At 46.3% G+C, this 13001-nt stretch overlaps 1 protein-coding gene across 1 annotated transcript; it reads left to right on the forward strand.

Annotated features, from left to right (window-relative positions):
• Positions 1 to 1350: 1350 nt before the first annotated feature.
• On the forward strand, positions 1351 to 3148 carry LOC123142364 (uncharacterized). The gene is made up of 4 exons (XM_044561310.1): positions 1351 to 1421; positions 1477 to 1612; positions 2318 to 2463; positions 3115 to 3148. Exons 1-4 carry the CDS (start codon positions 1351 to 1353, stop codon positions 3131 to 3133), a joined length of 372 nt encoding a protein of 123 aa, XP_044417245.1. The 3' UTR covers positions 3134 to 3148.
• Positions 3149 to 13001: the final 9853 nt, after the last annotated feature.

The following is a 13001-nucleotide window of genomic DNA, read 5'->3' on the forward strand; positions in this document are numbered from 1 at the left end:
TTTCTTCACAAAACAGCGGGCGACAGATTACTTAACATCATCAGTTTCCTTTGTTTTTGTGCAAAATGTCAGATCAGATGGTATTATTTCTTCATTATTGTATACACTTTTTAATATCCGTAGTCCGTATATCTTGTCCTTTGTCAACAAAATATCTTGGTTGTCGTCCAGTCCAAACCAGTTTGTCGCCTTCAGGTTCAGGAAATAACAAAAGATTAACTAGTCAAGTATATTGCATGGTTGTGCTGTGGGCCTCTGGCCACCATACAGGTACACGGATTTAATGGCGCTAGTAATTCACCAATTACAATCTGCTGTAAGTGTTGTGCACTATGAAAAAAAATGGATGAACACTTCATACAACATCGATGCAGCTTATTAGCACGTCAGCACTTGCAGATTTACCAATACTTTTTTTTGGGAAGTTTACTTTTTGAAGGAAATAATTGACAAGTTGAACAATAATTATAATGATCTATATGATATGCAGAATGGTTAGCAGTCCAAACCGCACAAAGGATCTCAGAATCACTCTGTTATTAATATCTTCCATACAGTAATATATATGTCCTAGAACGGTTTCAATGTAGATAAATGTTCTCAACAAACCACAATGTAGTACATTTCAATAAAACTTTCTTCTGTGCTTCAAGTGTTACACTAGTCTTCTCGACTATAAGAACTAGACTAGTTAGCAAGAACAAGGCTAGAGAAATAGACATAGGTGCCGGCTAGCTAGCAAGTGGCAGCGTAGATACATGCATGTGCACATGCATATTTGGAAATGTAGAGAACTTTAGAATAGGAGACATCAGGATGCGAAAGCTTAGTCAGAGAAGATCTATCAGTAATGCACGGTGTGTTGCTCCAGCAAGCAGTATTTTGGTATCTAGCCACCAATAACTGGTTTGGTCTACACCTCACCATTAGCTCCAGCAAGCAGTATATGCACGGTGTGTTGCTCCAGCAAGAAGTATTTTGTGTGGTCTAGCCACCATTCTGGTTTGGTCCATACATCATCAAGGAAAGAAAAATGTCTACCCCTGTTTTACTGGGGTAGTAATTTTTGGGAGCTCAATGTTGGCTGTGCGCTTCGATTTGGCCGGTTCAACTTTGAGCGCAAGCTGCATTTTGCGCCAGCAATATTTTGATGAGCTCTTTTACGGTGATTGTAGAGTTACGATTTGTAATTTCATGTAACTCCAACTCTGAATTTTTCTGGCCATTGGATCTCGAAAAATCATTTAAAGAATTATTTTTTCTCTAAAAGGGTATAATAGTAACCGAATCTCTCGTCCGTTTCCGTTCCAATTCTCCTCGCATAGCCGCCGCCGCACATCCCGCTCGTAGATGGCTAGGCGGTGCGCCGTTCGGATCATCCCCGCGCGGCGGACCCGATCCAAGCGAGAAGCAGCAATCCGGTATCTTGGTGTCGCTCCTGCCGTCAATAGTTCCGGCCGGCCGGCAGTACTGCAGGTCGTACATCGCGGCACCGAAGCCTCGGCTAGTCGGCTGCCCCACCGCCCCCAACCTGCCAGGATCTCTCTCCACCATACGTCGGATACCCTACTGCCTGAGTCAGCGCCGCCGGCGACCTTCCCTCCCACTACAGGTAACTTGCATACGTGTTGTACTAGCTCTTCTGATCCTCATGTTTGCGCGACGGCTGTCCCATGGTGTGATTGCCACTCAACAACGCCCAACCAGCTGTTAGTTCAGAGGAATACACTTGCCGGTACGCTCTAGTAGTACAACTCTGTTTTTTTGCCTGTTCACAAATCTGAACATATTATGTTCATGCTTACTGTGGTGAACTGGTGATTAGCATACTCATGTCTTTTCCCACGAAAAAATGAATACTCATGTATTGGGTTGTGCTCACAATTAAGCTCTCCCCTGCGACATGATGAAGATGTATGGTTTATGCCCTGGGGGATGTTTGATAAAATGTAATCCTCTTTAGTTCAGATATATTGATTTCAGCACCTGATTAGGGCGATTTACCAGTTGTATGAATTGTTGGCATGCATGATTAGAGTAGCTGTGAGAGTCCAAATCTGAAATCTAGCTTGCTTTATGACGGAAAATTAAATAAGTATACTGAGAGCAAGCTTATGACTTCTCTAGATCATGGAAACATCTACTTAGCATAATCACCTAGTCCTTGGGGTGCTTTCGTTGGTGGTGTGGTGTGAAAGTTATTATCGGCATGCGCTGCGTCGCTTGTGAGGCCTTTTCGGGCATGTATCGAACCTATTTGCTTTTGTTCCCAATCTTTAACCTCTGGAATTTGCCGAATTTTCTTTTTGTTTGTTAGGTTGAAGAGCTATTGTTTCAGTTCGTCCATGACCCTTATGGGGCTGTGGGGGATGTTGCACTCAGAGAACTTGTTTCTTGCAGTAGTAGGATGAACTGGATCAGATATTGGAAGTGGTACTGTCACATATCCTGGCATCTGCTCAGGTATGACTGGTTTTGAATTTGGGACCTTATACTTTATGAATTGTAATATGTATTCTGATATAACTGTTATATTTAAGCGTTGTCATTTGCCCCATACTGATTAAAAAGACAACAAACGACAGTTCTAATTATGTTTTCGCATGTCCACAATTCAAGTTAATCAACCTTGGTGAAACTTGAACATGTAGCTTCCAACCAGCTTAAGGAAAAGGTGTGCTGCCAATTTCCCGAGCCTTATTCTAATCCATAATTTTCACTCAAATCACTTGATTCATATTCGTAATTTAGTGCCCATATATTTTATTTTCTGTTATCACTGAAACTGTGTGTGTTCGCCCTCTGAAAAAATTTACTGGTCCATATCCATGATATCTTGGTACATGATGTTGTTATCCAAAACAAGACAGAAGATATTTGCATTAGTAAATTTATAGTTCTAGCTGATGGATTGTCCAAAGGAGAAAAATTTAGTTTAAATAACAACACTTATGTGGATGTTTCTTATTGGCTAGTTTTGACATGGAGAGCTACATCTGATTTTTCCTACTTGTATTTCTATTCCATTATACTTTTCAGGAGCACGTGAAGCTCGCATGTCATTGTACTAAGAACTATATTTCACATAACTACACTAACTTGACGCAATTTCAGCCTGCAGCATGGCACATGAGTCTTCGACATCATTTCTGCATCGGCAAATTGGAAGACTGATGTGGAATAGGAGAGGATGTAAAAGCTCCCAAGTGTGAACCCATGTGCTCGTCTGCAATTCCTTGAAGATGATGAGAACGAACAAAACCATTTCGTAATTGTGATGAGGACTGCTCCAGGGCCCAGCTTTGTGGTTCTGATCACATGTTTGACCTCCTGCTTACTCTGGTACATGGTCTCCATCCACCCATCGTCAACATATGGCCTCGCCGGATCGCCAGACAACACCGTCGTCTACGTCTGTCTCGCCTGACAGGCACTGTCCTCGACCTCTGCGTCACAGTTAATTGTGTACTAGTAATTCCTTTGGGGAACTTGTTACAGTTATTCTAACTCCGCCATGTATCCATGAACTTGTTAGATTCTGAATATGTAATTTTCCAGACAGTTGGGTAGCATTCAAGTGCTCCGTATGCGCCAACACTCTCAAAATTCACTTCCTTTTCTACTCTTTTGCTCCCTGAGACACAACTCTGACTGACTTATTCATGTCTTAGAGCATCTGCAACCGGACACCATACCCACCCCACACGTCTAGGTGGGCTGCCAGGTCACTGCTTGGTCGCAAAAACCTCATCCAACTACGCTGCTTAAAACCGGCCCAAACGCCCAGACTGATCGGCAGTCTCCATATCCGGCCTAGACGCGCCCGCTCACCATCGCCATGTCGAATCGGCCCACTCTGGCCCACCCTGCTCCCACTGCCATCACCACAAAAACCCCACCCGCTCGGACGAACCATAGTCACTCTCAGTCCTCTCGCCCTCTCCGCTCCCCTCATGTCCTCTCCACTTCCTCTCCTCTCCGCCTCCTTCGCCATGGCCAGGTCTAGCCACGACTCCGGCAGCGAGACCGATCCCATGGACTTGGACGACCTCGTGAAGGAGGATGCCGGTTCTGGCAGTGACGTGTCTGACGACGAGAAGGTCCTGCTCTGCAATGCCATCTAGCGTTCGCGGTTGGAGACCGGCGGGAGCTCGAGCTCCGTCTCGTTCGCCGCTGGCTCCTGCGGGACACACCGATGCATTGCAGGTCGTGTTCGCCCGTCTCGCTCTGCGCCGCTCCAGATCCTGGAGCAGGGCGGCCATCTCCCCTTCCCCTTCGTTGCCAGCACCGCCCGGGCAGCGCTGGGTGCTCGTGCTCTTGGCTCCCGTGGGGATGCACATGCCATATTCGGAGGCGAAGGCAGCCCAGCGTGCGCGGCAACGGGCAGCGGCCACGGTGGAGCCCCACTGTTCCCGCCAATGTGCACGCTCGGGCCTTGTCGACCCGGAGAAGGCACTCCTCCGCGAGGTCATGCGGCATTCGCTGACCACGGAGGATTCCAACGCTAGGCGCCTTCAGCGCAAAAACTCAAAGGCACTCTAGCTCGGGCTCGAAGCTTCCTAGCGCCCCGCAAGGGAGAAGGGGGCCGCCAAATGAGCTAAATTTTTATCATAATGTCTAGTATAAAATTAAGGAATTTTGGCTATGATATTTCTTTTACTTCCAATGTTATAAAAATAAAAATCAAACCATGGAAGATATTGCAATGAGAAGGTGGTAGATATAAGTGAGAAAAACACATGCCCGTAGAATTCCTTATGTTGAAAATGTTGAAATGCTGAAAATTAGTACAAGCCACTATTTAGTGTGTGGGCATCAAACGAACCATCATCTGAAAATGAACAAAACTTTGAAGTTGAAAGCATATACTTGTAAAAATAGTCTCACAATTATGTCTTGAATGAAGTGTTTTTTGGTTGGAGATAAATTATAAACACTGTTTGGAGCAACAGATCAGCTCCCAAGCTTAATAAACATGAACAAAAAGTAAAAGGCTACTAAAGAAGATCGCCATTGCTGCCAAAAGTCAATGCCTTCCTGGGATTGTTAAATGCTCATTTCTTCGTTCTTGGCGATGACCCATCTTCGTCCGAGCCCCCCTCGCCCCTATCCCTGAACTCACATGAATTTCTGTTTTGTTCGTACATACCCTGTCCAAAAGCATAGAATGGTAGTTAGATCAACATAGAAATGATGTAGCCATTTGTTTTATATAATATGTAGTAACTTGGCATTATAACCAACATGTTCATTCATGGCATCGCCACTATCATCCGATAATGGATAATTTTTCACAATGTACAAGTCAAATTTCTTGATAATGGTATTGTGCCTGCTCATCCTGCTGCGGTTATAAAATGGTTTTGGTTTGTATGTCGATGACATAATGATAAAATAATTAAATAAAAGAACATACCTTCTGTCTGTACTAGCATGGTCCTGTATCATTCAATTAGCAGTATTCAAAAGAATGTGAGCGAACTAAATGTAAGAGTGCTTGCTGGTAGGTGAACTACAGAATTCAATTACTAACTCCCATACTGCTACATCCAACTACTAGCTGAGAAGAAAAGGTTGATTACACTTCAGTTTTGTAATCTATGATTTTATTGCTTCCAAATAAAAATGTAATATCTGAAAGATTTAATCTTTTCTTATGAAGCGAGAGGCACCAGAAATTTGAAGACATAACAATAAAATAATCCTAATAGATCAACTTCAGTACTGACCGCTACTGCTACTGCTACTGCTTCTGCAATTCAAGCTATCCAGATAGTTCAAGCTAGCTTGTTGTGGAATTTAGTTGGGCATGACACTGCAATGCAGAGAGTTCAGGTTGGTTGCAATCCACGATAGGCAAACAGGCTACATGATTACTACTTACATGATTTCCTTGTCTTTTAACCACTTATTTCCTTGGGAGTCTCAACCATTTCCTTTTGATTTAGATTATTTTTCTTTTCATTCTAGAATTTTTTTAAAAAAATCCAAAAAGCCTTTTCTATTTATCCATTTTAATTTCATCATTAAATAGAAACCCTTTCGGAATTTTTTTTCTGCTAATTGTTCTCTAATAGCACCTGCTCCTATCGCAGTTTCCCGATTTCGAAATGTCTTTTACATTTTGAGTACATGAACAGAACTCTGCTTCTTATACTAACCATCTTTATGCTAGATCTGCAATTGTGAATTTAGTGATATAAACTCTCTACAAAAATTAACAGTAACTAATAGCCTACTAGTTACTGATAATTATCAACACTTGTAATATTCCTCTTGTATCTCCTGTTATCTGGCTACTCCTGTTATGTAGTACACATATGTGGAGTTTCTAGTGTTGTAGAATTATTTTTGCCATGGAAGCACACCAGTATCATGATTCATGCCATTCTGGTATAAGATGAGCTAAAGCTTATTCATCAACTCAGCAAATGAAAATACTGCATCCTACTTCTACAGATTATGTGTTCTGTTATCCTAATGAAACAAGACCTCATTGATGTGTTTCTACTCGAACCTGCAGACCATCCAGAGAATATGCTAATTGGAGAACAAAGGGGAGAACTTGGAGCTTTTATGCTAATTGGAAGAGGGGATTTACCTTATTGTAGATTGTTACAAATTCTTCTCTGACGCTGCAATCATCCTAGTCCTCTTGGATCTTGATCTTGGGGATTCATGTCCGCCTCTTCTGGCGGACCTTGCCGGCGATGGGAATGGTGAGATAGGGGGATGGATTGGTGATGGGAAGAGCTGCTGGGGGCCATGGTCAAGGTAAACAACGGCAGTGGGGTGAGTGAGCACGGTGGAAGCAGGCGGCGGGGCTGAGGCAGATATGGGAGAGGTGGACAGCGACGCCATTGCAGCCATGGAGGAGGTGGACAGAGGCGCTGGGCCGGTCATGGCGCACATGGAGGGCGGCGCTAGGCCGGCCATGGCGGAGGTGGACGGCGGCGACGTGGCCATGGCTGAGCCATGCGGCGGCGATCCATTATCCCCGCGGCGGCGTGGCTGGCTAGGCAGATACGTGAGTTCGATGTGGGCACCGCGGGTTATGGTGTGACGAATTTACCCTTGCAAAAAACAACTGGTCCCATTAAAATATTGTAATGGTCCCATCATTACATATAATTTTCCGTAATTTTAGTTTTGTAACTCCTCGTAACTCCTATTTTCCCACCGTCAGATCGGGGTGGATGGACGGCTCATAAAATCGCCAATCACCGTAACAGTTGTACATTTTGATTTGTCTATGTACCAGCAAAGTCGAATAGAATTAAAAAGAGGGACACAGATTTCGTAGCAACAGCAGAAAAAAAATGGATTACACCAGTTTACATCGGATTTAAAAAGGAGCTAAGAATCAAAGCTGCCATCAGAGAAAAAACGGTAAGAATCGAATCCCATTTTAACTAAGGTAACAGAGTGCACATAAAACTCCAAAAGTTAACTGTGCTCGGCTCATCTGTAAGAACTACCGTGGATATCCTACAGACACTCTTCTGCCATGCTATACTACCTGCATGCTAATGGAAAATTTACTGCAAATCATCATTTGCCTCCAATTCCTTAGGTGATTGAATAGCTTCCGGCCTCAACTCCACTTGTGTCATGGTTGGTCCTCCGCTCTTAGTTTTAAACATTCCACTGAAATTCCAATTATCGCATCACTTTTGTTGGCATGCCCGCTCATAACTTGTAAGTCTAATATCTGTGACAAATTGCCTTTTGCAAACAAGATAGCAAAATATTCCGCAAGGCCAATGCTTTCAGAAGCTATATAGGTAAAAAAAATCTAGTCATCACCTCTATAAGCAGGGGTGAAGCTTCCATAGAGCCAAAGGAGGCCATGGCCCCTCTATTCTAAAAATAAATGCTTAAAGATCAATGCAGTTGTCAAGCTTAAATATAAAACATTACTCAATGTTTAAACATAAATTGTTTCATTGCCCCCTGACCTCTGTTTGCTCCCTCAGCATTCTCCATCAAGCTTTACGACAATGTATAAGCATAAAACCGAAGCTATAAATATAACTTTTTCTTCGTAAGGCGCCACGTTGTTAGATTAGTGTGCCGTGCACAACTTGTTAGCCCTGGTCGGTCCAAATGGAGCAAATCTTGGAGCTCTAAAGCTTAATACCTTTGTTATTAGAGTATCATCCAAATGTTGTCTAGCGGGCTTGACATATCTATGAATGATAGGTACTAAAGTTGTTGAGTGAAGATGGGCTATTCATTTTGCAATTTCAGTTGCTATTTATAGCCTATCATACTATGACAATGATCTGGACACGAAGATGATCATAAAGAGTTCTTTTGTATATGAACTCATAGACTAATAATGGGACCTCTGCTTCAAGGCAACAACCAAACTGCTTTACTAAATTCCTATGGTTGATTTATGATAGAATAAAAACCTCGTTAATAAACCAGCAATCTCCCTTGGATCAATCATCTTTTGTTTCTTGATGGATACAACATGGAGGTCCAACAAAATCCCTGTATAGACGATACCATGCCCACCACCACCAAGTTCATGAGCTTTATCAAAATTGTTAGTTGCCTTCTCTAGCTCTGCCAAGGTTACTATCATTCCCTTTACAAGTTTATTGTTAATTTATTTTATTTTTCTTTACAAAACGGTCAACACTGATGAGCTAACATTCCTTAGGATGAGTACCTTCCTCTATTTATGCAAAAAGTAAAATCAGGGTCTTACTTCATTCTTATTACATAGGATCTTTTTTACTATCAACAGTCTGAATATGCATGCATTGTTTCAACAGCTTCGCACCTTCAGTTTCAGGTGAAAACCAGAGGGTAATTAGTCTAGGATATGCATGCACCCAAGTGAGGTGAACTGAACTGGGTTACTGATTTGCCATCTACCGAATTTGGTAACCATACACATGGTTAGTTAAAGATCGGTGCATATTTGGTGTCACATCACATCAACCACTTGCAGTTTGTTGGAACGGAAAAAACGATTGAAGGAAACAATTGACAAGTTGAATAATAATAATCTATATAATATGCAGAATGGTCAGCAGTCCAAACCACAAGAACTGACCTGTCATTTCAAGAAGTTCATGAAAGTCTTTTGATGAATTAACCAAAGGCTAAATTCCTGTAAAAGACACAGATATAATTAATAAAGAATGTAGACTCCAACTCAAAATTGTGCTATTAGTTTTAGTTCTGTTCTACTCACCGTGAACCACACAAGAGGGACACCAACATCTCTTAATAATCTCTTCAGCCGTTGGCCTAACTCCTCGCCTTTTTCGTGACTTCGTAGCAGCGCATGCACCATGGATTTGTGCTAGTATTTGAAAAATGAAGGCCCCAGAATATTGAGCCCTGCAATATTATGCTCCAGAATAAGAAAAAGGGTTTCCCCCGCTTTATATATAAAGCACCAACACTTACATCCAAGCAACCGATACAAACGCATGCCACACACAACCCAAGGCAAGGTATAAGAATGCCGGGCACCGACACACAACCTCAACGACTACTAAGTATCAACAAAATGAGCAAAAAGAACCGCTTGTAGCCGACGGAGACCACCATCGAGATGAGAGATCATCCGGGAAGAAGTGCAACGGATAATGCCGGACCGAGGGCTCCAAAACGATGCCTCCAAGAAGGGCACGACCACGGACCGTCGCCATCGTCCGATCCAAAGATCAGGTTTTCACCCGGAGCAGGACGGGAGGAGTGGGAGCACCACGACGGAGCCTGCAAGGAGGAACACGACGTCCGCAGACGCCGCCATCGTCGACCCGTGCAAGGACAGGTAAGTGATGAACCCCGGTGCTCCACCCTTCCGCCGCATCCCCGGTCCGCAAACCACCTGCAGCCATGCCACCCAAGCAGCCATGGTTGCTCGCCCGCATCCGAGTCGCGCAGTCCGCCTATGACCAACGCGACTCCCACCGCCAGGGCCGCTACCCCGCCACCGGACTACCCCGAGAAGCCCCAAAGGTCACGCCTTGGACAAGATCCACGAGCCCACCACCTTAGTACCGCCGGCGACCACTGCCTCAAGAGGAACCGTGCCCAGTCGGCCGGGGGAAGGGGGAGGAGGAGGAGGAGGAGCGGCCTACGGCCATGACCGGCACCTCTGCGCCGGCAACGGGGCACGCAACGGCACACCCGTCCCTCCTACCTGCTCCCCCCGAGACCCCCTGTCTCGCCCCCGAAGCCGAATGCCCAGATCCGCAAGAGAGCGCCGGCCACCACCCGCTGCCAAGGAGGAGGGAGCACGGAGCCGCCGATGCCGCGGCCATGAGGTCACAAGGGAGGCCCTCCCGCGCCGAGCACCGCCGTCCAGCCGCAATGGCCCGGCTGGACGGGCCGCCCACCTCCACCGCTGCCGTGCTGCCCCTCCACCAGAGATCCACGGCGAGAGGGGTCGCCCGCAACTCGGTCGCCCGCGAACCGTAGCACCAGACGTGGCGCCGAGGCGCTGCTGCGAGGCAGCCGCCGCCGACGCCACCCGCCGACCTGCATCGCCACAATGTCGTCTGTCGCCCGACGCCACGCCGCCGTCGCTGCCCCACTCCGGAGCATCGCTGCACCGCTACGCCCGGCATCGAGCGCACCATCCCAGCCGGCGAGATCCGGCCTGCACGCACCTCCCGCGCAAGGAGACGAAAGGGCCCCGCCGCTGCCGGCGACGACCGGGCTTCGCCCGCTCGTGTCCCCCGGCGGCGGCGAGGGAGGAGGAAGAGAAGGAGGGGGTGGCGGCGGCGGCGCTAGGGTTGCCTCCCGGACGCCCGTGGGAGCGTCGCGGGAGGGGAGGGGGGAATTCCATTATGCTCCAGAATAAAATGCTTGCCCTAAAATAAAGGCCATATGTGCTCAAAACCACCAACCCAGCTCAAAATCTACTGGTTAATCAAATCACTCCGTTCTAAGTAACTGTAATTGAAGAATTTTGGACCATAGAATATTGAACTGAAGTTACACAAGCCAGGTTGCCTCACCTGAGCTGGAAATTTCGGCAAGCAGGCGACGGCAAAGTGTGCGCCACCTTGTTGCCCGATCTTTAGGAGAAATACAGAAGGATCACATAAGACCAACTCCAACGCACCCAAACGAACGTCCGTCTCATCCGCTTTTCGTCCATTTAGGGGTGGCAATGAGGCCGTGTCCGCCCGGATTTCTGGATGCGGCGGCCATGCGCCCAACGTGCGGCCGCATTTCGACCGCATCTCGTCCGTTCAACTAAAATGATGCATATGAAATGGTTCAAATCAACCATAGCAAATTGTTATAAGTCCGAAAATTGTCTTCAAAAGAAAACAATATCAAATAGTCTTACAACCCAATCGAAATTTGTTTGAATGAAAAGAAATTAAACTGATAGATCTACTGGTTGCCAATATGAGTCCACATGTGCTCAAGTCATTCTGGAGCTGGACATGAGTATGCCAATCACGCAATTCCCGATGAAACTCGACAAACTGTTCAAAGGTTGTAGGAGGTGCATGCTCAGGCTCAACATTTTCACCCTGTAAATCAAACCCTTGGTCGTAGATGCTATCATCGTGCTCATCCTCCACGATAATGTTGTGCATGATCACACAAGCAGTCATCACCTTCCAAAGCTTCTTTGTGCTCCATGTCAATGCAGGGTTATGAATGATACCCCACCGAGACTGAAGCACACCGAAAGCATGCTCCACATCCTTCCTAGCACTCTCCTGCATTTGGGCAAACCTTTGTCTCTTCTCTCCTTGCGGATTGGGTATGGTCTTCACAAGAGTGGATCACAGAGGATAGATGCCATCAGCTAGGTAATATCCCTTGTTCTAATGGTGGCCATTGTCCTCAAAGTTGACTTCCGGGGAGTGCCCTTCCGCAAGCCTTGCAAACACCGAAGACCACTGAAGAACACTAATATTATTCTGAGAACCAGCCAAGCCGAAGAAAGAATGCCATATCCAGAGATAATCTTGTGAAGACACAGCTTCAAGTATAACAGTGGCACCTTTCGCATGCCCGTTATACTGCCCCTGCCAAGCAAATGGACAGTTTTTCCACTTCCAGTGCATACAATTACTACCAAGCATGCCTGGAAAGCCCCTCTCGGCATTGATCACCAACAACCTCTCTGTATCAGCAACAGTTGGCTCTCTGAGGTACTCAGGGCCGAACACTTCCACCACGGCCGTGCAAAAACTATACAGTGAGAGGAGACATGTGGACTCACTCATACGAACATACTCTCGACAAGATCACCAGGAATTCCATATGCAAGCATGCAGATAGCCGCAGTGCATTTCTGGTATGAAGAGAAACCAAGATTGCCTAGGGCATCCTCTTTGCACTCAAAGTATGGGTCATGCGCGGCCACTCCCTCAAGAATACGACTGAACACATGCCTTCTCATTCGGAATAGGCGACGAAACTGATGTGGCCTAAAGAGTGCACCATCCTTAAAGTAATCGGCATAGAGAAGGGTATGGCCTTTCTCCCTATTGTGGTTCATGGTCGGAGCATGTCCGGGGATTGATCCCCTGTACCGAGGACGCTTCCGACAAATGTGTTCATGTACAACCAACGCAGCCACCAACACTTCATCATCCGATGAGCAAATGAAGTTGTGAAATAAAAATTCATCACCACTATCCATTGTACCTTGTGAGCAATCCGTCAAACGCCTTGCGGTCGTGCCGGGGGCATGGCTGGATAGTGCACGTCTTGCTTCCCTCGCAGGCAGCAAAGCAAGGTTTTGGGGGTTGGTGGTGCTGGAGGGTGCCCTGCGGCAACAAACAGCCGGCCGGAAGAGGTTGGGGATGGGCGACGCCAGCGGCCATAGATTCTCTCCCACCGGCAACAAGGAGAACGCCGGCCAAATGCTTTCCAGAAAGCCGGTGCGGAGACAGCTATGGCATGGCGCGGTGCTGGTTGGGACGGCCCTTGTGGAAGACGACGCGGCCGGGGAGGGTGGTGGCGGCGGCAATGTCGGGGCGCAGAGGGAGGTAGAAGAA

Source organism: Triticum aestivum, chromosome 6D (assembly GCF_018294505.1).
Source record: "Triticum aestivum cultivar Chinese Spring chromosome 6D, IWGSC CS RefSeq v2.1, whole genome shotgun sequence".
NCBI lineage: Eukaryota > Viridiplantae > Streptophyta > Magnoliopsida > Poales > Poaceae > Triticum > Triticum aestivum.